Below are 27,676 nucleotides of genomic sequence, written 5' to 3' on the forward strand. Positions count from 1 at the left end.
TACTCTATTTTTTAGATAGTCAGCTTTACATAATACGGCCTGACCGTCCTAAAAAAAATAATAATGTGATAGTCAACTTTGTTTTGTTACATTTCGGTTAAATTCCTTCCGCTTGAATGCAGAAGATGAACAAAGTGATATGTTTTTCCTTAAATAAAGTATGTAATACCTATGGCTTCTACAAATGAACGAAAGAGATCACTTTATTTAGATTTGCTACAAACATTGTTTGTAAAAGGTTAGGATAAGATAGAAAATTTAATGATTTCATGTTACGTTGCAGTTCATAACAGATTTCATACATATTTTAACGTTAATATGTTGATGCTTGTTTTGCTATTACCTATGAATTGTTGTTAGCTCTGTCGATAAGATCGTTCATCGTCAGAGCGAAAATGTTTCACAAACATAAGTGAAGTGCAGCTAAATGCACAATCCTCCGCGACGGACATCCATTCACGATAGCTTAGCCATTTATTCAATTTCCATTAACGGTTCGCGTTACGATCGCGATAACTGTCAAAACAAACGCTGCTCGGGTTGGCTCACACGTGTGCTCACCAGTGACAGATTTCCCCCCGACTGTCAAGCGCAACGCCAAAATGGCGACAAGAGAAGCGCGTTGGACACCCCTACCCGTTTCACACGTCGTTTGAATGTTTTGGAGTTATATTCCACCTCTCAACGCTCACGGCGACAGCGAAGAAGAAGTGACGAGTCAGCAGCAAAGCGAAGCTCTCCTGCCGCGACGAATCGCGAGTGCGTTTTTCCTTCAATTCGCGTAAGCAAGCCCACGCGGCGTGTCCACCGTGCGTTTTCTGTTCGCGACCCATCAACACCCCGTTGTTGGGCGACAGTGTGTGTGTGTGTGCGTGTATGTCGTCCAGTGCATCGCCTCTAACGCCCGTTTCGCGAGTGCAAATTCTAACGCCCATGTCCGAGAGTGCTTTGCCAGCGCGTAAGTGAATCTCCAGCAAAGTGAATCTCCAGCAACAACACCACATCGCCCTTTGGCATCCGTTTCGCATCGCGCACGATTAGTCAGCAAATAATACGCACAGGCTGTGCCAGCCAGGCGCTTTCGTCACCACAAAGGCGGGGAGTGCGCGTTTCTTTTTCCGTGTCCCGCTGCTTCTTTCTCTTTTGGGTGTGTTTCTTCTTCCTTGCCCACCTTGCTGGTGCGTGGTTGTTTAGCGAGAAAAGGCATTGTGGTGTGACAGTTACAGCAGCAACAGCAACGAAAAAAAGAGCCCATTGTGCTTACAGGTGTGTGTGTGTGTGTGTATGCATAGTTTGATGTGTGTGTGTGTGTGCGGTGCAGAAAACAAGAATCCAGTTACTTTCCTCCCCGTTTCTCTTTCTCTCTCTCTCTCTCGCGGGTGTACGACCGCCCGCTTGTAGTCGCGGCCAGTCGAAAGTTTAATTTCCTCCAAAAAATATCTGCCTCGCGTTGGAGCTGCGTGGCGTGCATGAGACGCGCATCGTAGCATGCGGGGTGACCAACGCACACTATTAACGGCTATCGAGCAGCATAATATCAGCATCGGTGGTACATAATCGCATTACGACGGGGCAGCATGTTTTCCGCGTTTCAACACCAGCCCCAGCAACAGTACACCCGCCCCCGTCTCACCCGGTGTCCTCGCACCCCCTTGTGGCCAATCAGCATGTCGTAAATGAGCGCAGACCAGCCGCAGACCTGGTGCACTTTTTTGCATAGTGAAACCGAAACGCGCGCCCTCTACCCAACCGCGGAAGAAAGTGCAAAAGCGCGGACCATAGTGTTGTTGGTGTGCATTGTGCGTCTGTGTGGGCCCTGCGCGCGATGTAATTGCATTTGTTGTTTCGCGATTGCTGTTTGCACGTTTTCACACGGGATGGAGCAGGCGGGTGGGCTGGCCAGTGACGCGACGCACGAGGTGTAAAACAAACAATCCGAGGTTCGTACTTCCTTCCGGTCTGGGTGGGAATGGGCGGTAGTTGTCTCGTGAACCTCTCATGGACGTTTTTCTTTGTCTCCCGCTCACATACCTGCGCGTTATCAGAGCCAGAATTAGCACGGTCGTCCCCCGAAACGTCAAAGCGTACATTGAAACGTCATAACAAGATCCTTATCACGGAGCGAACCGTCTGTCTCTGTGGGGTGGGGACACACAAATGCAATCGCTCGTTTGCGTGTGTTGGAACCTGTTTAGATGAAGCATCTCCCCGCACTCGCCTACTGCGATTTTGAGCGCCGTCAATTTTGAAGCCAGCTTCGATTGTCAAAAACGTATGACCCCCCGATGAAGGAAGCCCAATGTCCCGTTCTAAAAGGGGTTTTGTGGCCACCGGCCTGTCAATAACGACTACCGGCTCTGCTTGATCTAAAGCCGAACGAAAGAAAAGAACACCTCCTCGATCGAGGGTGGGTTAAAGAGAGAGAGAGAGGCTGGATGGTGGTGTGAAAACAAGCGGTAGTTTTTGCGGAATCGCTCCCACCCCCCCCCCCCCCCCGAACCCGAGCTCCAAGCAAATGAGTTTAGAAACCACCAACCGACGGGAAAGGGTGGCGAGCGACGGCAAAATGATTGAGTGGAAAAATGCTGATGATGGGCCCCCGGGCTGGCTCCAATCTGTTGAAGCAAAACGGACGCAAAGCCTTCAGCGAAGAAGGAACCAACCGGAGAAACACGTCAGGGGCGCGCGAACGCGGACAGCGTGGCGTTTGGCGGGTGTGAAAGGAGAGAAAGATGATTGGTGTCTGTCTCTGTGTGTGTGTTTGGCTCAAATGCAACCCCTCTTTTGGGAGGAAAGCAGCAGCAGCAGCAGCGGTTTTTCTTACCGCGAGAGATTGGCCGCGGAACTTGAATCGCGCGAAAGAAATGTTGCTGGGGAATGCTATGGTTGCTTAGTTTGCGCCCCCTTTGTGTGCGCGGTGTATGTACGTGTGTGCGTGCGTTTGTGCATGCGCACGTTTTTTTTTTGTTTATTCAAAGTCTTGTTTGGACGAGAAAAGCGAGAAGAATTATCCCCCCAGCAGCACACAGAAGAGCCTCCTTTTGGTGTTTTTTCGCGGGAGGGGAAGCGAAAACTCGAAAGAGAAAGAGAGAGAGAACACGAGAACGAAATATTGTGGTTACGTGGTGAGGAGGAAAATTCATTCCCTCGAGCAGCCCCAACTGCTGGTTTTCCGTGCCCGAGTGTGGGGTAAGAAAATTTCATCGAAAACAACCAAAAACAGACGATTCAGCAAATCAAATAAATTCACAAATTTACCAAACAATTTTTTTGAATTTTCGAGATTTATAATCACCCCCAGAGAGGGTGGCTTTTCTGGCTCACGTTCCCAACCAAAGCCATCACCATTCTCGTCCGGCGTTTGATGAATTTCAGAACACATTTTTCACCGTTTTTCGACAAAAGGCACCCACCCACTCCCCCAAAGGGCGAAGGGCGCATCTCGTATGGGCCTCGATGAGAATGTATATATCACTCCTTCCTCCCCCCCAAAAAACCCACCACCATATGCACACAGACACACGGTTTTGTCTACGGCTCTTCCGGGGTTCGCTGGAGTTTGAGTTCGATTTTTTTTTCTCGTTCGAAACCGCTCCTGCTGCTGCTGCTGCTATTTCCGTGGTCCATTGTTTCGCATGGAAATTCATCACCGCGAGTGTGGGTGGTGGCAGCGTCGAATGTGCGTGTGCGATGTGCGTATACGTGCGTGTGAGACGGCTCTCGAAACACTCGACAGGCGCCAACCAATCAACTAACCAACCAACGAACAGGTTTAGAGCGCCCATCCTTCTCCTGTGGTGTGGGTGGATGAAAAGCCTTTCGGTTTGTTTGAGAGGAAAGGCTCTCGTCGTCGGTTGTTTCGAAAGTTGCATTCACGCATTTTGTTCCTGCTGCGAGATGATCTGCCTCGCGCCTCTGTTGTGGGCTGATGATCGATCGGTTTTGGTGGCGGGGATAAATTGTGCATGGCTTTGTCTCTCGGCGGGGTTTTTTTGGGAGGAGATTGTTAATCGACGAGCCTCCGTTTTTCACTTCCATCGGGTGTTTGTCACATGGACGGTGTCACATCTTACTATAAATGCTGTTGCTGCACAGATAAAGAACATGATTTACTTCCGATGGCACTTGGGAAGAATCTTATGCCCGCATGAAAAGATTAAACAATGTGTGGTCAGTGTGTTTAATTCAAATTGGTGAGCTAAACTTAAAATGAATGAATAGGTTTTTGTGTAAAATTAAATTGTAATGAGCAAAAGCCCAATTTTGTAAATCATAGAAACAAACGGAAACGGTGACTGGTTATTATAATTATCGTAAATTGACATATATGTCGTACCCTACCAGTTTTCCTTTCTTTTAAATTACAAAAACGCTGTATGGATATTTATTTTAGACTCACCATTTGTTTTGTGTTTAAATTTTATTGCTTTGTTACGATGTTACTGGTAAATTAAATACAAATTTAAATCATTGCTTTGCTTGATTTGTTTATGGTATCATAATTTCGCACAATGGTGTCACTTTTGTCAACGCTTCCGTAAAACAGTTTTGCCTAATGTGTGTCGTGTCGTAAAATGCGCTAATGAAACAACACATCCGTGTGTGTGTTACACCTTCACGCTTTTAAACACACATAAAATAGAAGAAAATGATGCATTACACACGAAAAATACATAAATACGTGAGCAAGTGCGCCAGTTAAATGAACAAATTAAATATGATTAGATTTATCAAACGGCATGAAATCCAAAAATGTCTGTTAATTTTGTTTCCTTTTTAATCCAATTTTGTCCAACATTTTTTTGGGCATTCTCTCTTTCGCTTTTCTTTCCCTTTTTGCAAACAACGGTTCGTCAGCAACCAGAGCAATATGCTCCTTCTCCGGAATCCCTCGGGGTACTTTATCAGCCCCTCCTGGAACACACTGACGCAAATCACCCCCAACCCCAGGGGGGTTCCGCTTTCCTCCTCTCGCGCTCCCCTCTCCCCCTCCCCCACAAGCGTACAAAAATAAAAACGCTTTTGTGCGCGCGCAAAAAAAAACCCTTTGCGTTGTGCGACTCGCGATCGATTAATACTCCGCTATATTACGGGTAATGGGTGAAATAAACAAACAAAAAAAAGGGTAGCCCCCACCCCACAATCGTAACCACGATGATGGTGGATTTTGCAGGGTGATTTGTTAATTCCTTGGCTAAACGTAAAATGGTTGCTTCCTGATTATCTTCCCCTTGTGGTCGGGATTGGTTTTGTGTTTTTTTTTCTGTTTTCTATCTCTCTCTTCTGCTGCTTGTAACCTTGTTTGTCCGCCCGCCGAGAACAACGGTCACAAACGGCATAAAACGGTCAGTTAGTGTACCGGCGGTTCCCTTGTGCCCTCGCACAAGGAAGGGCAGTTTGATCCATGAGGCAGGATGAATGTGTGAATCGGGGTCAAGAGCGGCCAAAACTCGTCCCGTTTGATGGAGGGTGGAGTTTGTGCCGAAAGAGGGAGAAAGGAGGAGAGTAAAACCCATTACAACGGGATATTGGAATTTGCCCTGCCTCCAGGGTTCGCGTGCGCTCCATCCACCCAATGGCCAGGAGTGGGAGGTGGCATGGATGGTGAAAATTCGACGAAGCACACATACGCTCGCACACACACACACACGCAGCCATGAGGTATGATGTTTTGCGTGGGGTAAACAGCAGCCCTCGTGAGAGGGAGGAAAAACTCACCCCCAGGGAGTGACAACTGTTGCCGTTGTTCGCGATGACGCGAATGATGCTGCTACTGATGATGATGATGATGATGATGGTGACGTAGGCCACGGTGGCGTTATTACATCGTTCCGGCTACTTTCTCCGGCGTGCCCAAGACGCTAGGGCGAGAGGGTTTATCTTTTTGTTTCTTCATATGCCCGCGTCGTCATATTTCCATCTCTCTCTCTTTCTCTCGCTTTTTCACAATGACGTGCGTTGTTTTCTTCCGCGCTACTGAGGTGTGTGTTCGTCTCTTAGCAACGGTTCGTTTCACCGAGCCCACCGATCTAGAGCCCTTTGCGAATGAATGCGTCAAGGATCCATTTTACATCAATCACACCCGATGGTGGAAAGAGTTTGAAATGCCCGTTTCCTTATCGCATGTGGAAAATTAGGCCCGCCGAATCGAATGGGCGCGGTTGAGACACTTTTACTGCACGAAAAAGGGTTGTAACAATCGTTGCCATAAGCTCGACTATGATGACCTTGGGAAGTGTGGGAAATTTATGCCTTTACGAACACACGCTGTGAGTGAGTGTCGAATCACACACGCAACAGGTACGGAAGGATCAGCCGCCCCTGGAGTGGAATTTCCCAGCCTCTTTTCAAACGGGAAAACCCATCTTTTTGACACATTGGCACGTCCGCTGGCAGTTTGGAATATCCGTGCAATTTATGCTCCGGCTGAGGGTGGCATTGGACCCCGTGTACGTGTGTGTGAGTATGTATGTGTACGCCTACCGCCCGTTGGTCCCGATCGGGGTCTGGGTGAAGCATCCCTCTGGCGTGGTCAATTCCCAGGCCCGCACGCCCGGGGTGCAATTTAAATCCATTTGCTCCAATTTAGCCCTCGCTCTGGAGGGTGCGTTTCTTTTCATACAAAGAGAGAGAGAGAGAGAGAGAGAGAGAGAGAGAGAGAAGCTGATACAATTGAGGAAGTCCCTGGGAGTTGGCGTTTTGACTCCCGGACTCCATGGTCACGGTGTCCCAAGGTGTCCGTTTTTATCCCAATCCTGTGTGTTTTGTTTGCGCATCAACGTTTTTTTTTGTACGTGTAAAAAAATTAAACATTGCCCAGATTTTTCGAGTGGCATTCCTCGTCGTGGGCCTACTAACTAATGGTGCTTTTTTCTGCTCTTTTTTTCCATTTCCAGATGAACGCGTGCTCGAGACGAAAAAAAGACGACTATTCTAGTGTAGAAAATTCCTTTTGCCCACCCGGAAGTGGACGGGGTTTTCCGCACACTCTTGAACCACTTGTGGTGAAATATATTCATTTTTATAACCGATACATACACACACGCGCGCGCACACACACTGAGAGCCTTTGAAAGGCAGGAAAAGCCGCGGAAAACTCAAGCCCCTCGGGTGCATTGAAGTGGAAAATTCGACGACACTCGAGACGAGCGTGCCCACAGTTCTGGTTAAGCGTGACGGGTGTGGCGAAACGGAAGATCGCACACAAATGATCGCTAGGGACCGATCGATTCCATCGATTCCGTTGAACGAAAATTGGCGATTCCGACCTTCGAACCGTGGTGGTGGCGTTGCAACAAGTGTCCCTCACGTACCCGGTTGTAAACGAGCACCGTTAGAGAGAGAGAGAAGGGCAAGAACGTGATATTAATGATTGGGTTTTAGAGGTGCGAGAAAGCGAGATAGAACGCCACCAACGATTCCGCGGAGTAAATCGTGTTCGAGCAGCAGGAGGAGTAGAAGGTCCCTTCGGAAAACCTGTTCCCTTTTTAATGCACATATCATTGTGGTTTCGCGCGGTTGGAACTTTAAAAGACCGGATTCCGGAGTGGGAAGGAATTTGCGCGCCCCTTCACCCTTCTAGTTTCTCACAACCGCCGATCGATTGTTCAGCCAAAGGTGGCGACTTTCCACAGGGTTTTGCCATCATAAACTCGCCAGCCCGCTCTTGTGTTGCCCCAAAGGGATGCCAAAGGGCCCGTCTTTCCCGTGCACAGATTCATTTTACTCTTCGTTTCTCTTTACAGGTGCCCCGCGTTAGTGCAACGAACATGCATGCTCTCCATCGCTGCCATCGATAGATAAAGTTTTCCAATCACATACACACACCGAAGGACCGAGAGAGTGCTTGTCGTGATGGTCGTGTGTGAGAGTGAGGTGCTGGAAAATTGATAACACACGCGCTGCGGAAGTGCAATCAGGTGTTGTTGTTGCTGTTGTTGATGGTGGGTTGCACCGGAAGCAAAGGTGTGCGAAACGAGGATCGGTAACTACTCCGCACGGCCATTCGTCGTTGTGTGTGCGGTTGCGCCGGATCGATTTCATCCGTGCGCCGTACGTGCGTGTGCATGTGCACGGCGGCGATGCATCATCACCAGCGAGGTGGTGGTGATGGGTTGCGCTTTTCACCCACCAACGGGAACCATCGGGAATTTCCTGGGTCTCGTGGCATCACCCAGCAGCAGCAGCATAAGCAGTAGCTCCAGCAACAGTGCTGCGCCTTTAAGATGTAAAAAAGCGATGGTTGCCACAATGGCGCACACGGGCGAGCATATGTGAAAGAAGCACCGCGTGTGGGTGTGCACGAGCGTGTGTGTGTGTGGCCATTTTTACGACCGGTTTCACCCACCACCCCACGAGCCCGCGGGAAAACTAACGAAACAGAAGGAGAGAGAGAGAGACGTGTGCGTACTGCTGGCGGTGGCAGGAAGTGGAACCGTTGTGGAGAGAAAAACCAACCGGAGAAAGTGTTACAAGTGTGTGGGAGGCAATTGGCACCACCGGCGCGTTGCGAAGGGAAAAGGAAACAAAAAAAGAAGTGTGTGCGTGCGTGTGTGAGAGAGAGAGTGTTTTCTAAAAATAATAGGTAATAAATGACCGATAGAAAATTGCCAATTAGTCCATCGGAACAGGGCCCGGCCGGTAGCCAGCTCCTTCACCACCAACACCTACCACCACCCCATCAGCACCACCATCTGCCGCACCATCATCAGCAGCTCTTGCGTCGGTTGGCAGGAGACCAGCAGAACCACCTCGGTGGCAACAGTTCCACGACGGTGGCGACGTCGACAACTACTACGACAACGACGACGGCCGGCCTTGCTGGGGAAGGACTCGCCACCGGGGTCGGTGGTGGTGGTGGTGGTGGTGTAGGAGTGGGTGAAGGTGGCACTGGCCCCATTACGACCGGTGCACCCGCACCACCACCCCGGGGCGTGTCATCGTTGAGTTCGGGACATCATCCGGCCGGTGCCACCTCCGGCGTAGCGCTGGCGAGTCTCAACAGCAACAGCAGCAACACCAACACCGGCCAGGGTGTGGTTGGTAGCTGCAACAACCATGTGGCCGGTGGTGGTGCATCCGTCACGACCGCCGGTGGCACTAAACACGCGAACATGCACCGCCTGAAGCATACCAGTTCGGTAAGTGAGAATTCCGATGGGACCCTGTGGGAGGAAGCCGTACGATTGTTATCCTTTGGAGGGTCATCGTTGCACCTGCCGGGGGAATGGTGGGAGGGGGTCGAGTGCAGGAATGCAGTTTTGGTCAACGACTAGTAAGGGATCCTCGTTGAATCCTGTTGGCTCGATTTAGGGCTCGTTCCCAAAAAGTCGAAGTTGATGTGGAGTACTTTTGATTGGATTTTGATGTATTAAAGTGCTTTTGGGGCAAGTTTGGGCTTTTTTTTTAACTTTCTTTTACAACAAATAAGATCAAATTGAATGGCTCTTTTAATTTCATTGATAGTTGCTCTATTTACCAACATTGCACAATTTTGAAATGTCAAGCGTGATGCATTTATTCCTGTTTGATGTCTATATTGTAGAGTTGGCTTCTTTCAAGTCAGAACAAAAGAGTTCTGATTGTAAAATCCTTGCTCTAGCTCGCACCAGTGTTTAAGTAAACTGTGCCGGTTCGGATAAACTACCTTTTTTTGTGGCATTTATTGATCTGCGTGTGGAAATGGGCTTCCAAAGCTATGTGTCGAAAGTAGAGAGGCGGCTGGATATCTTTTATAGCTGAAAGTTGTAATTAGAGATGGTACACTCTTACCTGCAGTATAGTAGCCCGCGTGTTCCAACGTTTTAGTAGTCCGTATTCCCTTCGCTCAAGGAGAAGAAGAAAGTTTTGGGGCTCTCAAAACTCATAACAACTCACATCACGCATTAATATGCATTTTAGGTGCATTGAACTGAATTAAAATTTATTTCAAAAATGCAAGCCCACTTCTCCAATGTAAAGTTCACGCTTATGGCTCAGGATCTTCAAGGAGACCGATCGCCATTCAAATCGCATGTAATATCACAAAATTAGCAAAAATTGTAAGATGGAAAGTCTCTCTGAGCTGCGGTTTTCTGTATTCCCAAAATACCTTTCGAGTAGTTATAAGCTTCTCAGTGGTTTCATTAAAGCACCATAAGCGAAATAGTCGAGATCTTCCCGATGAAGCTATCAGAAACCTTCGATCAAGAAGGTGCTAGAGGGACAGATACTGTGGAAAGGCAGAAGACTGGCTGTCTCAAGGGACAATCACACCGCGAACAAAACCGATTCCGTGACCGAACCGTGGAACCAAACCGCACCGCTCCGGTGGTTAATGTTTCAATCGACGACAGCCAGCCTACCGATGCCGAACGGACGGGCTGGAACGGCCACACTTTCTCTCCAAAATCCACATAAAATCGACAGTTTGCTTTTTCTCTCTTTCTGCGCCTTCCTTTGCCCATGTCCTTCTGGTTCTGGGGCCTGCATAATGATAATCTCGTTACGATGCACTTCGATATTGCACTCGTGTCAGCGAATGCGATAGGGTTTCCCTTCCAACACTGGAAAAACGCCGCCTCATGACGATGGACGTCATCAAACCACAACCACGCTCAGGAACCGCATCTCTCCATTGCGTGCTGTCCCTTTTTCCTCCCGTCGATTCCCTCGGTTGTGATGGCGCCCGTTAAAAAGTAAGGAAAAAAAAACCAACACGCCACCACACGCAAAAGCAGCCCTCATCCGAAGGGAGGTTTCGCTTTGGCAATCGGTTACGGTTGGGCGGATAAATGATTTCGCTATCTCTCGTGCTCGGTAATGCGCACCCCGTCGAAATGAAGCTGAAGCAGAAGAAGATCATCCACATCCATCAGCCCTTTCTGCCGGAATCGCGCTGCCTGTTGTGTCCGTTGATTCCAGCTGCTGGTGCAGCTAATCTCGGATCAAAGCGCGAATAAGCCGGCGGCGGGGACCTTTTTGCAAAACTAACAAACGATTTGATTGTGCCCGCAGCAGCCAACCGTCGATTGACATCAGGTGGCGTGTGTGGTGGCCTGGATTCTTCTGGAGGACGACGCAGCAGAAGCTTGCAGCGAATGGCAATTGTCGTGTTTTAGCCTCGGTGGTGGAGCATAAATTGACCAGCTCGCGGAAGGACTGAGAATTGCTTGATTTATTGGCCCATTCGACGCCCCTTTGGATGATTCCCCAGAGCGAGAGAGAGAGAGAGATTGCGGTGTGTATTTGGCTAATTTAAATTTCAAAAGCACCCCGTAAATGGGACGCGTAGACCATTATCGTTCCCCAAACCCGCGTTGTTCCGCTGATTGGTGGTACAATGCTGAGGGTTTAGCTCAGCTGGGTGATGATCTAATCTCACATCGGTTTAAGTCCAACGTATGTGGCACCCTTGGCGTTGCGGTTGACTCTCATCTCTGAGGGATGATTAGAATGCTACAGGCGTTCGGTTGGGTCCTGGTTTCGCTTAGGTACCTTTTATGATGTCGGGTTTTGTTCGAACATCGTGCCCAAGGTCACCCATGGCCGGTTCCGTGATAAAAGACCCCACAAACAACGCAGGGTGGCCTTGATAGAAAGCAAAAAAAGAAGCAACCACCACGGTCACGTGGGCTTTCCCGGGAAGCGTTTTTCTCATTTTAATCTCTAACAAAAGAGAAAAGGCCATCAGCAGGGACCGGTGGGGTGTCCACCCACGTATTGTGAGCCACCCACACCACCAGATCGTCTGTTTCTGTCGTCTTATCTATTCGCCCTCAGTGTTGGGTCGCAAGGATCCCATTTTCCAAACCGGCATTAGGGTTGCGTTTTCCGCTGCGGAAATAACAATGCGGCGTCCTTTCCACGGGGCGGGAAAGAAAACAAAAACAACGAGAAAAGCCTTCGAATGAACGTCATCGAAGAGGGAGGCTGGCAGAAAAAGGGCGATTTGTTGTTGTGTCGCATTTCACTTCCAGCTTTCGCGAGCGGAGTTGGGCGCATCCCTGCCGCGTTTGTACTTTTCGCAGCTTCCGGCCAGCTTAACCCTTGCCGTTTGCCTCTCAACCCTTGGGTGTGTCGTCGTGGTGTGTGGTCCGGAAGCCGATTGTTTTCCCTCCCTGCGGTGAACGAGGACAAAACGCACAACAAGCCCTTAGCCGGCCCTTTTGTGTGTTGCCGTGGTTGGTGACAGGCTGCAATTTCGGTTTCATGTGACACGCGCCTGGGAGGGCCATTAGCGCGAGAGAAGCTGCAAAATGCCGGGGTCCCCGTGAAAGCGCAAAAGGGCTAGCAGTTAACTAGGGTTTAACGATGTCGAATTTCGCCCCCTGGGGAGGAAAACGCACGATGGTGACCTCTCCGCCTCCTGGGAAAGTTGCTGTAATCAAGCAGACGGCTAAGCCCTTGCAAAAAAAAAAACAAAAAACAAACCCCGAAGGTCCCTCCGCGGCCATTGCGAAATGCTGCACAATTCTCCCCATCTGTTACACGGAGACCAGAGGTTCACGCATAATGCTCCGATGCGTGTGTTTGACTGGCACACGCCCCATGGCTTCATTTATGCTGCCACAAGCTCGAACGAACCATTGCGCAACACTGTAAACGCACGGTTCTGCGTTTGTTTTGAGCCACACTGTGTGCGTGCTTTGTGGTGTTTGGCGTTTTTTTTGTCTGTCTTTGTCGCTCACTCAATCGTCATTTTCGGGAGCCGCTTGCAAATGAGCGCGCACTCACCCCCTGTTAGCAATGATTGATTGTGTTGCATCATCATCATCATCACCATCATCATCATCATCATCATCATCATCATAATCATTGTTCACGCGGTGCCCAGGTGCGGGTGAGCCAGCCTTTTCATGCTGCGAGTGAAAGTGAAGATCCATTTTCGGTGTTTTATTGGTTTGCCGACGGTTTACCAAAGTGGTACTGCTGGGAAAAGCAGCCAATGCGTTCGAAATGAAATCGCTGCGTCGTTTCACATCGTGCCCGTTTGCATACGAGCGTGATTTTGTGGCTCCTCTCCTTCAGAAACACTTTAATGCTACCTTTCGATAGCCCGCCCCGGTATGGGGGGTTTTATATTTTTTAACGACCACACGAGAGCATTAACTTATATGGTTCCCCATTTCACAGTCACGCCAAAACAACCCTCCCCAGGGACGTAATCTTCAACGACAGCAGTTAATCGATCGTTGTCCCGCGAGATCGCTTTTGCCGCCGCTGGTGCTGCCCTTTTCCCGAGTGCTTTGCTTTCGCCCATCGGTTCTGCTCATTTAAGATTAATTATCAATCCCCCCCTCCCAGCCCCTGTCGGTGGAAAAAGAAAAACTCGGCACACAAAGAAACGCCCCGCGATAGGGAGAAGGGAGCACCTTTTAAAACAACACTGCTGGAGGCAAGTTTTGTGGCATTTCGTTTGGGTGTGGCAGAGAGCACGTGTGTTATCGCAGACCTGGAACCTGAGAGCAACCCATTTCCATCTGGCGGTTGCTTCGTTCCGTTCCGGCAACACTTCCCAAACCCAAACAGTCGATCGCGCTGTCGCTTTTGCGAATGTCACGTGCCACACTGTAACCGCACGTCCGTTTCGACGACAAGAGGCTGGTATTATTTTGCTGGTGCCCTGGTTTTTTTTTTGCTCTCCACCACACCACACTAATGTCTCGGTGCGGATACTTGGGGTGTTTCCCCCCTCCCCCTACCCCCGCCACCGTGTTAGGCTCCCTTCTTGCGAAGCGGGGGGAGCGTATGTTGGGCGCGTGCCGGCCGTCGTCCCGTCGTCGCCGGTATGAATAAACATTATGCATTGTGCCAAAGGGCTGTGCACGGTCGGATGGAAGCTGTGGAGGCTTCCAAGCCGAAAGAAAATGCTAAACCTTCATTACAGTTGCACATAAGAAAATAGACGCAATGTTTGTAGACGCAAAGCACGCCACACTGAGCTGATCGGCCTAACACTCCCTTTCTGATCGTGCCGCTTTAGGGACGCGATCATAGGACGGAGATGATTCGGCGAAGAAGAAGCTAAAGAAAACAAATAAATAAATAAATAAAGCATTCTCTTCGCTGTGTGTGTGTGGATTGCACGTGTCGGATTGGAATTCCACGCCCGTGATTCGATTAAGAATTTATCGAATCAATTTCATGCATCTCTTTCTTTCTGTCGCGCTCTATCTCTCCGGAAGTGTGCCACATGGTCGCATTGTGAACAACTATGTCAGCAAAAAAAAAAAGGGTGAGTGGGGGCTGAATGATGACGAGGGTGGGTGAACGACGATTGTCGCGTTGAATTGGAATTGGAAGCACAAAAAAGAAGGAAAAATACGCCGATAATTTGATGACCATCGTGCGTTCTCTGCGCACCCCACCAGGGAGGGTGGAATTCCATTTGACGAAACCGGAAATGCTTCGCAAATAGCAAACCCACCCCCTAACCGTGTGTGTGTGTGTGTGCTGACGATCGGTTGAAGATCGGTCACGTATGTATGTGTCAGTGTCGACTCACACGGTTATGTTGCCGGTTTGTGAATTTTCCCTTTTTTTTCCACCTTCCTACCACCCACCACCGGGTGGCATCGAGGACACTTTGGTGACCATTGGTCCGATGTGCCCGGACAGATTGGCACCTTTTATCGGTCATTTTTTTTTTCTCTCGCCACCCGGAAGTAGATCAGTGGGACAAGCCGGCCTCGTTAGGGGAACTATTGACCTGCTGCACCGCCTGCTAGAGAGGTTGAACGGGGGTTGAACAAGTTTTATTTGTCGCTCGCGTTTTTTTGCTTGTCTCCCTTAAACGCTCATGTATGGCTATTTATCTACCGTCAGGGGGAGGTTGTACGTTTAACGTTGTAACACCGTTCCGTTTGCACTGGAGAAATGTACAAATGACCATCTGGTATTTGCCAACACCGGCCCTGGTCAGGATTCCGATGGACGAGGGACGCGTTTTAATTATGTTTTTTTTTATGATGCTATATCCTTTTTGCTTGTCCGTATGTTCACATCTTCCATTACTTTGCAATATCATGCAATTTACCGTTGTTATATTATGGAGCTTTTAAAATTCATTAAAACACTTTCTGCCGGTCGATCCTTTCATCGTAATTTATGAGCCTTTCCCTTTCGTGTACGATCGCGCCCGTGTTCGACAGCGAAGGTCTCATAAAACCCGACGGAATATGATGTGTTCTTTTTTTTTTTAGCACCACACCCGTACATGCTAACGAGAAACGCTTTTTTCTTGCTGAATTACGAAAGAAAAAAGGGCACCCACCACCCACGCAAGCTGGAAGGAGGAGGGGGTGTGTTATTTTTTTCAGCACACTTTTTGCCACCTGCGTGCCAGGGGGTTTGTGTCACATATGCCAAAAGGGATATGAGTCGGATAATTCTCTTCTCCGCCCGCTCGGTGTCCAAAAACCGTGACGAATCCCCCCCCCCCCCGGAGTGTTTCCAAAATTACACGAGTTTTTTTTTGTTCCTTTAACTCCTCTCCACCTCCTTCTAATTACATTCCACTTGTTGCTGCGACGATCAGCAGCACGATCCATCAGCAGCAGGCCACCCGTGTTTGGCCAAAAGGGCAACGAATTGTACAAATTAAAGAGAGAGAAGAGACAGCAGAAGAAGAAAAAAAATTGTTCCCCAACAGCAAAAAAAAAAATAACGCCAGCCACAATTTGTCCCCCAACACACAAGGTGGTGACACACGATGATGATGATGATGATGATGATTGTGGTGGGTGTGACACGAGCTGCTCTGTTGTGAGCCCGCGCGCTGCTCTTTGTGTCTTTTGGAGCCCTTTCGAGGCGTTCTTCCTTTGCCCACGGGTCGCCATTGTTGTAAACCGTGCGGACAAAAGACGCCGCAAGGGAGGTGGCAAGGGTGGTGGCGCGGGGAGTCAACAGGAAAATTGCGGTGGGCTAAAGGGAAAGATCATCCCCTTCCCCCTGCGGGGTCACGCCCTGGAACGGCGACAGTAGCCCAGCACAAACCCCCCCCCGAATGACTTCAATTACATTAAGTGCCCAATTGAGCTGTGGCTGCATCCCGTCGTGGTTAGCCATTTTTTTCACCCCTCGGGGGAGATCTTCCAAATGTGGATGGGGGGAGGGGGGTGCCAAATGAAAGGAAGAGAATCTATCGGCTGTTGGCCGGATGAGGAGCTTCTTCAGAGGGGGCACACACTTTCACTTGACAGCAGCAGGCTCTCTTGAATGTAAGACGCCGTTGGTTGGCCATTTTGGTGGTCTCGGCGATGTTTTTCCGGCCTTTTTGCCACGGACCAGTGCGATGTGTGCGATGAAATATAATCGAGCCGGGAAGAAGCCACTCGCAGTAGCGTTAGGAAGTAGCGGATCTTTTTTTTTTCCTTTTGATTTCCCTAATTAGCAGAGCGCGCGCGTTAGTTGTGATTTTCCCCGCTTTTTCCGCACGATTTTCTCCACACGAAACTCGTGTGCCCGGGGTTCACCGGTATTTTTGCACAAATTGGGCTCCATCCGTGGAAAGAATAATGCTCCTATAAGCGCGTGGTTTCTTCTGGCGATACGAGAACACTCCGCTTGGTGGCGTGTGCTGATGAATCGAAGCAGATAGACGACCCAAACCCCCCCACCGTATGGTGTTTGCCGGAAGTTAATGGCCTCCTTGTTTTCAATGTTTCCTTGTTTTTGTCCGGAAGAAGGGAATCCAAAAAAAAGGAAAGAAGAGACACCCAAAAAGTGGTCTGGTTTATCGGAACCACCACTTTGAGTGCACGCAGGCATGGCTTCTTTTCGGTTCCTCTTTACGGCCAGAAAGGAAAGAGGAGAATTTTTCCTAATGCCTATATTGTGTGTGTGTGCGCGCCGTTGCGTTAAAATGGGATCGGCTATCACTTAGCGATTAGACACGCACGCACACACACACACAGCAGCGTTTGGTGGTGGCCCTTATGACGAGTGTTTCGTGCTAATGAATCCGAGCTGCTGCTGGTTGGCTTCATTTTTGGAGCACACTGTGTGAGACCTCCCTGAGCAAGCGGGAATCTGGAATCCGTTTCGGTCCTTGCACGCGAGCACGCGTTTCGTTAATGGTTGCTGGCGGGTCTCGAACATAATTTCGTCACCCATTCGTCAGGAGAGGCTTCTGAAACGCCCGAGGGAGGTTGTCTGGTTTTTGGTTTTTCCGACCAAAGACAAAAAAAAACCACTTCCAGCCAGCAGCCAACCGGGAATGGGGATGAATAAATAACTGCGCTATCTTCGAAAGTGGTCCCGCAAAAGTGCGCTTTTTCGGTAGCGCGCGCGCGTCTCGAGTGGTTGGGCGACTGAGTTTTTCCTTTTTTCCTGTCACCATTTTGGCTAAACCACCGCGTTCGAGTTTCGTTCCACGAGTTCGAAGTAAGTGGTTTTATTATAAGCAATTATTTATAAGCAATTTAGGGGATTTTTTTTTTGCGCGCACTTCCCAGCCCCGATCAAGCGTTTTGGTAGCAAGCTTGCTGAGTATGTGAAGGAAAAGTGAGAAAAGGACTCCAACGCCTGGTTTAGCATCCGTACTTGAGCGTGTTACGATGAGACGACAGAAACGGAGCCCATGGTGAAACGGTTGGTTTCGATGCCAATTATTGTGCCCTGGGGCGAAAACTGTGTTCGCTTCCGCTTTCATGATTAACGCACCAACAACAACGGCCACACGGCCATTCATTATTCATTTGCGAAGCTGCCGAATCAATTTCCCACCCACCACTTGGTGTGCAATTTTAATCGCGCACAGTCTTACGCAACGCGGGTGCGGTTTTCTAATACATGATTTATAAGGGTACGCCAAACCACCCACCTTATCGGCTTTCGATCGATTACAGCGTACCTATGCGTAGAGTGAGCGAGCTTTTTGTTAACGATGTTTGGGTTATCTCACCGGAGAAGCACAACACACACAAAACGTCACTGAAATATTGCATATTCTGCATTCGAATTGTGATGGTTTTTTGCAGATGGTTCGGTGGAGAGCTTTTTTTTACTGTTTCCCTGAAAAGCCCACAATTTTCCGGGCCGATGGGCGTACTTTGCCACTCCGTTCGGTTGCCCGTTTCGGATACAAATAGTAGCTGGAAGTTGAAACCGAAACGACGGGAGAGAGGTGTGTGTTTAATACTTGTGGAAGAAAAATATATATATTTATATTTTAAAATACTTTTTGTTGTGGGTTGCCCGCATTCTTTCGCTCTCCTCCCCGCCCCCACCCATCGTGTGTGGGAGATTCTTAGGGTAGCAGCAGCAATGAAGGCGCGTTCCGTTTCCTAAACCAAACCCCTACACCCGTTTCCTTATCGTAGCTCCGACCGTAGATTCCTCGAACGTGATTCCACGCCAAACGCATTAAAATTCTCTCATGATCTCACTCCTTGCTCCCGGTTCGCGTTTCCATTCGAAATGCATCCTCTCCCGCACCAATACCGTGACTAACAATGCGATTATTTTTTGTCTTTTGTTGCCTGTCAAATGTATTTTCATAACTCACTACCAGCAGCAGAGCGCGCGCGTCTTATCGTAAAAAGCTGTAGAATCCGTTTTTATATACGTTTTAATGGGAACATCATAATTCATTGGGCAACCCCGCCGCCGCACAGTGCCTGGAGGAGATTTTGACCTCGAGAGTAGCCATCCATCGTGGCTTCGTGGTCGCGTTCCAGCGCCGTGATAAGACTAAGTGATTTACCCTTAACAGGGGAACCCAAATGCCAGGGTCTAAAATCTTACATGAAACCACCCGGACGAGAGAGGGCACGGTGGCTTCAGTGCACCTACTACTCCATAGACCAAAGCTGGTAAATGTGCATCTTTTTCTAAAAGTTGTGAACGAACGGTTTGTTTTGTTTGTTTTGTAACACGTCGCTTTACGGAAACTACCGTCCCGAAATAATGGCAGGACCACCAACGGATGCTGTGAGAATCGCGGTTAGGTGGGATAGTTAATCTACTCAGCGAAAATGTTTTGAACTTCTCTCATAACGTGCGTCTATAGGCTAATGTGCTCTCCTAGCTAACCCTTTTTGTGCAGGGCATGTGTGCGCCAGTGCCTTATTATCGCGTATTTTCTGTACTAAATGCACCTCGTCAGCGTATTATCGCGCTTACATGTTTGTCATCAAGCAGCATAAAATGCGTTCGCTGTTTCTTATCAGTAACTATTAATCCTTCGCTTAGCTCGAAAACACTGCTTGATGATTATCCTCTTCGAGAGGGCTTTTGCGTACCAACAAAAAGCGGACGCTTGATTTAGTTTTAGTTTCAAAAATCTACCAACCCTACTCGTTTGCATCAATTGGCTCAAAATTAGTGAAGCTGTTTGTTGCGATCGCCCAGTGTAAAACTGCATATGTTAGAGCGTACGTGGTTGCTGATTTGGTTTCGTTTAAATGCTACCATGGAAATATGGAGATCACGGTGGAAGATTCTTTGCGTTTTTACACATCAGGTTGTTCATTGATTCGTCGATGTTTCAATGATGCTTGTAGCGGTTATACGATCAGAAAGAAAAAGAAATCCATGCACATTGTCACAGGGCAGAGAACCCCGAACGAGCATGACGACAATTCGCACGTGAATTCGCTTTCAATTTTGTTTGGCCATTTGCTCGATACTTTCGTCTTCCTCCTTTGCCACCCGTTTTAAAACACTACTTATACAAGAATTCGCACAATCTACATATTATATTCTACTACCGCTCGCGCTCTAATAGAGGCTAGTTTTCTTCATGATTCGCAAAAACTCTTCCTGATTCACCTCACCGTCACCATCTCGATCGGCTTCGTCGATCATTTCCTGTAGCTCCTCGTCGGTTAGGTTCTCGCCCAGCTCCTTGGCAACTCGCTTGAGATTTTTAAACGAAATCGTACCTGTTTCGTCATCATCGAACAACCGGAACGCCTTGAGTATCTCCTCCTTCGAGTCCTTTTCCGCCATCTTGACCGTCATCAGTTGCAGAAAGTCCTCGAACGATAGCTTCCCCGAACCGTCCTTATCGATTTCGGCAATCATCTTTTTGATTTCTTCCTTTTTCGGTTCGAACCCGAGCGCCCGGATGGCAACCTTTAGCTCCTTCGTATCTATCATGCCAGTGCCCTCGGAATCGAACAAATCGAACGCCTCCTTGATGTCCTGCCGCTGTTCGTCCGACAGCTCGAACTTTGGTCCGGACTTTTTACGCCCACCGGCACCCCCGGCCGTGACACCGGTCGTACCCGTGCCGGACATACCGGTTTTGTTGGTGGACTTCGTTCCTGTGGAAACGGATACGGATCCGGAAGCCTGAAACGGGAGAGAACGAGATATAAGATGCACGTAATCTAATCAGTGTTTTTCCGAATCATGGCTGTGTATTCCTCTCCCCCTCTCAATGAGATGAAAAGGAGAAGCGCTGTCCTTGAACAAACATGGCTGGACCATACATGGAAGTCAGTGTTGTTAGAGGAACCACAGGGTGTAAAAATTATGAATTAGTGAATGTAGACGCTGCTGTGCGCTGTGAAATCAGCAAACAGTTATGCTTTGATTGTAGCCCTTCTGCAAATCCTGCTTACCATGCTGGAAAAGTTTTAGCAGCTTTTCACGTAGTTCTGCGGTGTGTTTTCTCCCTTCTCTAAGTAAACACGCAGACTGGTGGTTGTAGTTCAGCTATAGCCGCGTAGTAGGCGAAAGAATACTGGCGTTTAGTTACGTGGTGTGCGGCTCAACAACACAGAGACGGACGGAGGAGTTTGGTAACCACAAGTCCAACACACCACGTTTCCTTGGTTTTCAACACTTTGTTGTTGGTTGCTGGGGATGTTCTTCGTCGCTATAGGGATCGTGCTAGGCTCGAATCACCTGCCCGTAACCACGGTTTTCTGTTGCACCACGTACTGGTAACAAGTACGCAAAGGAAAAACAACAGGCACCCCACGCCTGATGTCGTATTTTAACACGCAGAGAGCCTCTACGATTCCGTTGCAAGGCACTGGTAATAGTTTGCACGGACCACGGACCCTTTCTAAATGGGAGTGCTAAGTTTTTTTTTCTACTCTCCCGAGGCTCGAAAGCAGATGGCTACTACGATTGGGGTTAATTATCCAGCAAACTCCACCGTGGTACGATAAATGGGTTGTGGTTTTTACTCCTCCGTGTCGGTTATGTCGCACCCACTGCCAACCAGCTGTTGAGTTTTGGCACACACACGCAGTCTGGGTTCGAATTATCGATTGTGTACCATGCACTGCACGCAGAGGCGGATGGATGGTTGCTTTTTCCAATGCCGCAGGTTCTCAAAGCGCAGCAGCAGCAGCAGCTGCTTTGACGTTGATCGAGAGCCGTTCGACGGATGAGCAATACACCGGACCCCAGGATAGGTGGAATTGTTGCTGTTTTGTTCTAGTGTTGGGTTTCAAGCCACCATGCTGTTGTTTGCGCAATATTGCGTAGACTGGTGGTCGTTGTTAGGGATGATTCGTTGCGTTTTTTGTTACCACAAATCGACACTATCGAAAACTAAAATCTGGTGGCTTTTGGAATGTTGCTGGTGCTAGTAATTTCACTAGAACGATTGGAAAACTATAGCAAGGGAGAGCTGCTTGCTTGGAACACCGCGGTTTACAATGCGGAAGAAATCGAAAATTTTTGACAGATGTTTGGACAACGCTGTTTTCCGCTCTCTTTCTAACTGGCGCTCTCGCGGCATTTGTCTGTCTCTTACGCACGTTCGAGAGCGCGCGTGAGAGCTTTTGTTTTGGCTTCTCGACTTTGGCGCTCTCTCACCACGCGCTGATCCCGGTGACGTTTAGCGAGCAGGGCGAAAAGCGCTGTCATACACAGATTTCGCCCGTATCCTTTTGATGGATACAATTTAATTGCGTCGTTAACAATAGGGACGATTTTTATTTTGCAATTTTCCATACATTCAACAATGATTAGTTTATGTAGTATAAGATTGGAAATGAATATTTGGCATCTTTTATCTAACATTTTGAATTTGTTTCTCTTCACCACAGCTTACCACCAGCATATATCCAGAGCTTTATGACAAAGGCAATCGATTATCTCATTCGAGTGATACCAGCCAGGCGGACACCATGACCTCTGTAACGAGCTCTTCGTTGGACTCGGACGAAGTCGATCTGTCCGGTCTCGTGGAGTCCGTGGTCGATTCCGACGAGGAAGACATCGCCGAGAGCATAGATGTGAGCAACAAAAAAAAAACACTAGTATTTCAGTTGCATTGATGGCTAATTTTTCGTTAATTTTATGTCCCCTTAGAGTTTAAGTGTTCGAGATACAGTGCGAGAATGCCTGGAGAAGGACCCGAGCGACCGGACGGTGGAGGATATCGAGATTCTGCTCGAGTTCACACAAAAGCTGAAAGCTTTTACCAACATGACTTTCGCGGTTCGGAGGGCTCTCTGCGCGGTGATGGTGTTTGCGGTGGTCGAAAAAGCCGGCACTGTCGTAATGAACGATGGCGAGGAGCTGGACTCTTGGAGTGTGCTGATCAACGGACACGTTGAGATCGAGCACGGTACGGGCGAGGTGGAATATCTGCACTATGGCGACAGCTTCGGTATCATGCCGACGATGGACAAACTGTACCATCGCGGCGTGATGAGGACCAAGTGCGATGATTGTCAGTTTGTGTGTATCACGCAGACGGATTACTACCGGATACAGCACCAGGGCGAGGATAACATACGCAAGATCGAGGAAGATGGGCACGTGGTGATGGTGACCGAGCTGCGCAACAGTACCGGGGAGAATGGTACGCGCAAGGGATACGTCGTTATCCGTGGCACGGTGGAGCGGTTAATGCATCAGCTGGTCGAAGATACAACCCAGACGGACCCGAACTACGTGGAGGACTTTTTGCTCACATGCCGTACGTTCATCAGCAATCCGATAGACATTTCCAAGCAGCTGCTCAAGTGGTTTAACGTCGACAGTGGCGATGAGTCTGGTGGTAGCGGTGGCGTCTCGAACGATCTTCCCGATAGTTCCGGATCGTCGATCACGCACCACGTGTCGGGCAGCAGCATGCTTGGAACTGGCGACAGTGTGCTGTGCGATCGCGTCACACGTGTGGTCCTTTTGTGGGTGAACAATCACTTCACGGACTTCGACACCGACCCGCAGATGATGGAGTTTCTTGAGAAATTCGAAGCAGCCCTCGAAAAGAAGAACATGCTAGAACAGCTGCGATTGTTGCACGTGTACGCGCAGCACAACGCTCGCGAGCGAAATGTTACGCTTGCGCGCAGCTCTCGGGACGAGGACCTAAACTTCCAGATCTCGGGCGGTCCCGGTGGCATCTTTATAACGCGCGTCGAACCGAAAACGAAAGCTTACGATGCGGGCCTGAAGCGTGGCGATCAGATACTGGAGGTAAACGGGCAGAGCTTCGAACATGTGACGTGCCCACGAGCGCTGGAAATTCTCATGGGAACGACACATCTCAGTATTACGGTCAAGAGCAACCTGTGGGCGTTCAAGGGCATGCTGTCGAATGCGGACGGCGATTCGAGCAAGCTGAAGATCGACTTGAAGAAAGGCTTGCGGGCGGATCTGCTGCAATCGCAAAAGTCCCTCGATCTGGTCGATAAAGCGGGTCTGCTACCGACGCCTCAGTTCCTCATGCCACTCCCGGTGCGAGACATCGAGTACGGACGGAAGGATTCCGGCGTGTCGACACCGTCCTCGTCGTCGCAGCTGAACAACAACAAGGGCGGCAGTAGCTTCATGACGCTCGGTGGCAAAAAGCGCATCCAGAAGGCGCTGATCAAGATGAACCTTCTGCCAAAGAATAGCGTCTTCCAGGATGATAACATCAATAATAACAACAGCAGCGGTGGTGGTGGCGGCACCAATAGCAGCAGCACCAGTAGCAGCACCGCCAACAATGGTAACAGCAACAACGGCAGCAGTTACGAGGGTGGCAGCGATCGATCGTCAGGCATTAGCGTAAACTTCTCCTCGCAAGCGTCCTCCATCTCGACGTCCTCGATAACGACGGCCGACTCGGACGAAACGCCACCGACATCGGCCTACCAGAGCAATCCGGATCTGCGCGAGAATCCGAGCACACCGGCCAAAGCCCAATCGACGGAGGCGATTATACCGACGAAGGCGGGCACGCTGTACTACGAGGAGCTACGGGCGAGCGACTTTCCCGAGCACATTCTGAAGGTGTACAAGTCGGACCAAACGTGCAAGTACCTGCTGGTGCACAAGGAAACAACCGCCCATGAGGTGGTGATGCTGGCGTTGCAGGAATTCGGCATACACGATCCTAGTTCGAACTTTTCCCTGTGTGAGGTGAGCGTCGGTGAGGGTGGCATGATCAAGCAGCGCCGGTTGCCTGATCAGCTGCAGAATCTGGCTGAACGAATCGGACTCAGTTCGCGGTACTATCTCAAGACAAACGGCATCACGGAGACGCTCGTACCGGATGATGTGGCGCCGGAGCTGATCCGCGAGAGTGCCGTGCATTTTCTACAGCTAAATGCGAACGAACTGGCGATTCAGTTGACGCTGCAGGACTTCAGCATCTTCCGGCAGATCGAGTCGACGGAGTATATTGACGATCTGTTCAACCTGAAGAGCCGATATGGAAAGCCGATGTTGGTGCGATTCGCCGAGCTGGTCAACCGCGAGATGTTCTGGGTGGTGACGGAGGTGTGCAGCGAGCACAACATGATGCGCCGATGCAAAATCATCAAGCAGTTCATTAAGATCGCGCGGCACTGCAAGGAGTGCAAAAATTTCAACAGTCTGTTCGCGATCGTGAGCGGGTTGGGCCACGCGGCGGTCAGCCGGTTGCGGCAGACGTGGGAAAAACTGCCGTCGAAGTACCAGAAGCTGTTCAACGACCTGCAAGACCTGATGGATCCGTCACGCAACATGTCGAAGTACCGGCAGCTGATACAGACCGAGCTAAACGCACAGCAACCCGTCATTCCGTTCTACCCGGTGGTGAAGAAAGACCTCACCTTCATCCATCTCGGGAACGATACGAAAATCGAGAGCCTGATCAACTTCGAGAAGTTGCGCATGATTTCGAAGGAGATCCGGACGCTGCTGCACATGTGCAACTCCCCGTACGACATCCTCACGATGCTGGAGTACAAATGCCAACCGCCCAGCTCGGCCATGCTCGCGCTCAACCAGATGTCCGTGCCGTCCGGAAGCGGAAATCTAATGCTTGCACCACCGGCCCCTGCACCTCCACCAACGGTATCCTCGGCGGCGGCCGCATTCGTCCACAGCCAGACGGTGAAACGGCGCAAGAAGTCAACCGCCGCCCCGAACCCGAAGAAAATGTTCGAAGAAGCACAGATGGTGCGGCGTGTGAAGGCGTACCTGAACAACATGAAGGTCACCACGGACGAGGACGAACTGCACCGGTTGTCGCTGGAGTGCGAGGCACAGGGTGGCACCACACCGAACACGGTGCAAGTCCGCAAACGGTATCCTTCTCCGACGCTTTCCACCACGTCAAGCACGAGTTCGACGAGTGAAGGCAAAAAGGGCGCTCTTGGGTTGGGCATGAGCAGTCTCTCGATCGGAAGTGCCAGCAGTGGCAACAGTGGAGCGCCCAAGTTTGGTGCCGCATCTCCACAAGCCGTCAAAAAGCTGCTGTCGTTGTCGGAACAAACAAAAACTCGCCCACATCAACCGAGACATCCTTCGGCGGGATCGATTCTTCCGCCACCGCTCAACAACATCCACCATCATCACCACCAGCATCACGGTCACGGTCCGCTGTCGGGACACCACAGTACGCTCTCTCACTTCCATCATGCACACGCGGCGGCCACTTCCTATCTGCATCACGGTGCCACAGGCATCTCCATCAGTCCCTCGCAGTCGCCCGTACACTGTTGCGTGGATGCCCGCGGAGGTGCCGCGGGAGGTACAATCCCTGCCAGTGGTGGTGTTCCGACCGGGACGGGTGTCATGGGACCACCGCAATATCCGCCACCGTCGGTGGGAGGTTTCACGGGTGCACCGAGTGGTACGGGTGGTGGCGTTCACCTGGCCGGGATGTTGCCAACTCCGCCAAACTACAGCACCACCATGTCGATGTACCCGAACGGTCGACCGACCGTGCTGGCCAGCAGGATACTGGAGAGTTCCGTCGATGCTCCTAGTCAAATACCGCCACCGATGGAACTTCCGCCGGAGAGCAGCTCTTTCCGGAGTCCACCGAACTATGGTACGTGTTTTTTTCCGACTGTTGTTGCACCTGCGTGTGAAGCATCTTATAACTGAGATTTTTGTTTTGTTTCAGCTCAAACGGCTCATCGAAGGATCGCTAGCAATAATGCAACCATTCCACCACCCTACCCAACACCACACCAAAACTTTGGCTCATCCTCGCGGATCATCTCCGCGGTCGGAATTTCGCCGATAGCACCGAATTACGTGGCCCCAGCCGTCAACGCCATGTCACCGATGTACAGTGGCAACGGCGGTGGCGGTCCACCGGTGCCATCGAGTGGCCCAGGAACAGTGGGCGTAGGTAGCAGTGGTGGTGGTGGTGGTGCCAACCTGCCACCAGCGATACCGGCCCGATTGCACGAAACCGTCACATCCGGAGGTGTCGGGCTCGTCGATTCGGTACCACCACCGTTACCTCCACCGAGCATAGATCTGTCCGTGGAAAGCAGCTCCGTAACCGTGCTCAGCAGCGCCGCGTCCGGTGAGTGTTGCGATGTGAAACATTTCCCTTTGGCCGGGTGCGGCGTACACTTTCGAGTAGACTCACTAAACCTTTGCTAATTCGTAGACGTTTCATGAAGTAGTTTACTGTAGAAGCGCGCCTCTTGTGCTATTAATTTCGTAGCGAGTGTTAATATCGTTTTCTTTTCGGTTTTCACAATTCATTTCCATTAAGCTCGCTCTTATAGACGAGAGAAGCTTTAGTGATCGCCTTTTTATTAAGATACCGTGTCTCCATCTTCTCCTACCTGGCTTGCATGTTTCGATCGGGATGTTTATTTGCAATCGTACCGTTTATCTCATCACGTTGCACGACCCTGGCATTTCGGGGGATGCGTATTATTATTATTTAAGGTACCTGTTTGTCGTGCTCCTGGGGGAAAACGATGCACGAGACAGTGAAAAATGGGGTGGGGCTCTGTCGTTCATTTTCCCGTGTTGAATATACATTATTTTCCTGAGTTTGGTTCTCATACGTGGCGTGTGTTCGTGGTTGTGCATGATTGTTGTTGTCTTGTTGAGATCATCATCTGTTGCGATTTTTCGTTTCCTACTCAACATCCTTTTTGCATGCGTTGCATTTTGTTGCGGTGTGAAACGCGCGACCTTCCTTGTTTTTTTTTATTTTGGTTTGATTTTTTTTCGTACCTACACACGAACATGATTGCATGGGTTCGCAAGTATCGTTAATGATCGCATTCCTTCGATCATTGCATGATCATCATGCATATGTGTATGGTCCGGTGCAAAACGCTGAACGATGAATATTCCTTCCAGAACCAACCCATGGTGGGGCCGAACTGCTTGACGATGATGAATCTGTTGAGCGAGATTGCCTGGGAACGATTTCAACCGATGTATAAATGGGCTCAGACGGTTAGAACTTCTTTGGCCGGGTGTTGGGTGAATGGAAAATGGAAAACAGTGGCTGTCGCACCAGTAGCAACACGCGTTCGGCAGCGGAATG

The 27,676-nt window shown here is 49.8% G+C and overlaps 2 protein-coding genes across 2 annotated transcripts; one reads left to right on the plus strand and one right to left on the minus strand.

Annotated features, from left to right (window-relative positions):
- Window positions 1-8,204: 8,204 nt before the first annotated feature.
- Window positions 8,205-27,572, plus strand: LOC128724086 (rap guanine nucleotide exchange factor 2-like). Its single transcript, XM_053817850.1, has 5 exons — window positions 8,205-9,140; window positions 21,993-22,181; window positions 22,258-26,203; window positions 26,279-26,689; window positions 27,487-27,572. Exons 1-5 carry the CDS (start codon window positions 8,592-8,594, stop codon window positions 27,570-27,572), a joined length of 5,181 nt encoding a protein of 1,726 aa, XP_053673825.1. The 5' UTR covers window positions 8,205-8,591.
- On the minus strand, window positions 18,130-21,810 carry LOC128727563 (uncharacterized). The gene is made up of 2 exons (XM_053821490.1): window positions 21,760-21,810; window positions 18,130-20,277 (listed from the first exon to the last, which is right to left on the minus strand). Exons 1-2 carry the CDS (start codon window positions 21,808-21,810, stop codon window positions 19,702-19,704), a joined length of 627 nt encoding a protein of 208 aa, XP_053677465.1. The 3' UTR covers window positions 18,130-19,701.
- Window positions 27,573-27,676: the final 104 nt, after the last annotated feature.

Source organism: Anopheles nili, chromosome 3 (assembly GCF_943737925.1).
Source record: "Anopheles nili chromosome 3, idAnoNiliSN_F5_01, whole genome shotgun sequence".
Lineage (NCBI taxonomy): Eukaryota > Metazoa > Arthropoda > Insecta > Diptera > Culicidae > Anopheles > Anopheles nili.

What these genes read in the sequence shown, in the direction of transcription:
- LOC128724086 (XM_053817850.1), top strand. Translation starts at nt 8,592, where the DNA reads ATGACCGATAGAAAATTGCCAATTAGTCCATCGGAACAGGGCCCGGCC. An exon ending in GCCTGAAGCATACCAGTTCG is followed by an intron (nt 9,141 to 21,992) that starts GTAAGTGAGAAT and finishes TCTTCACCACAG; the next exon opens with CTTACCACCAGCATATATCC. An exon ending in GCTCAGCAGCGCCGCGTCCG is followed by an intron (nt 26,690 to 27,486) that starts GTGAGTGTTGCG and finishes TATTCCTTCCAG; the next exon opens with AACCAACCCATGGTGGGGCC.
- LOC128727563 (XM_053821490.1), bottom strand. Translation starts at nt 21,810, where the DNA reads ATGACAGCGCTTTTCGCCCTGCTCGCTAAACGTCACCGGGATCAGCGC. An exon ending in GTCACCGGGATCAGCGCGTG is followed by an intron (nt 20,278 to 21,759) that starts GTGAGAGAGCGC and finishes CTCCCGTTTCAG; the next exon opens with GCTTCCGGATCCGTATCCGT.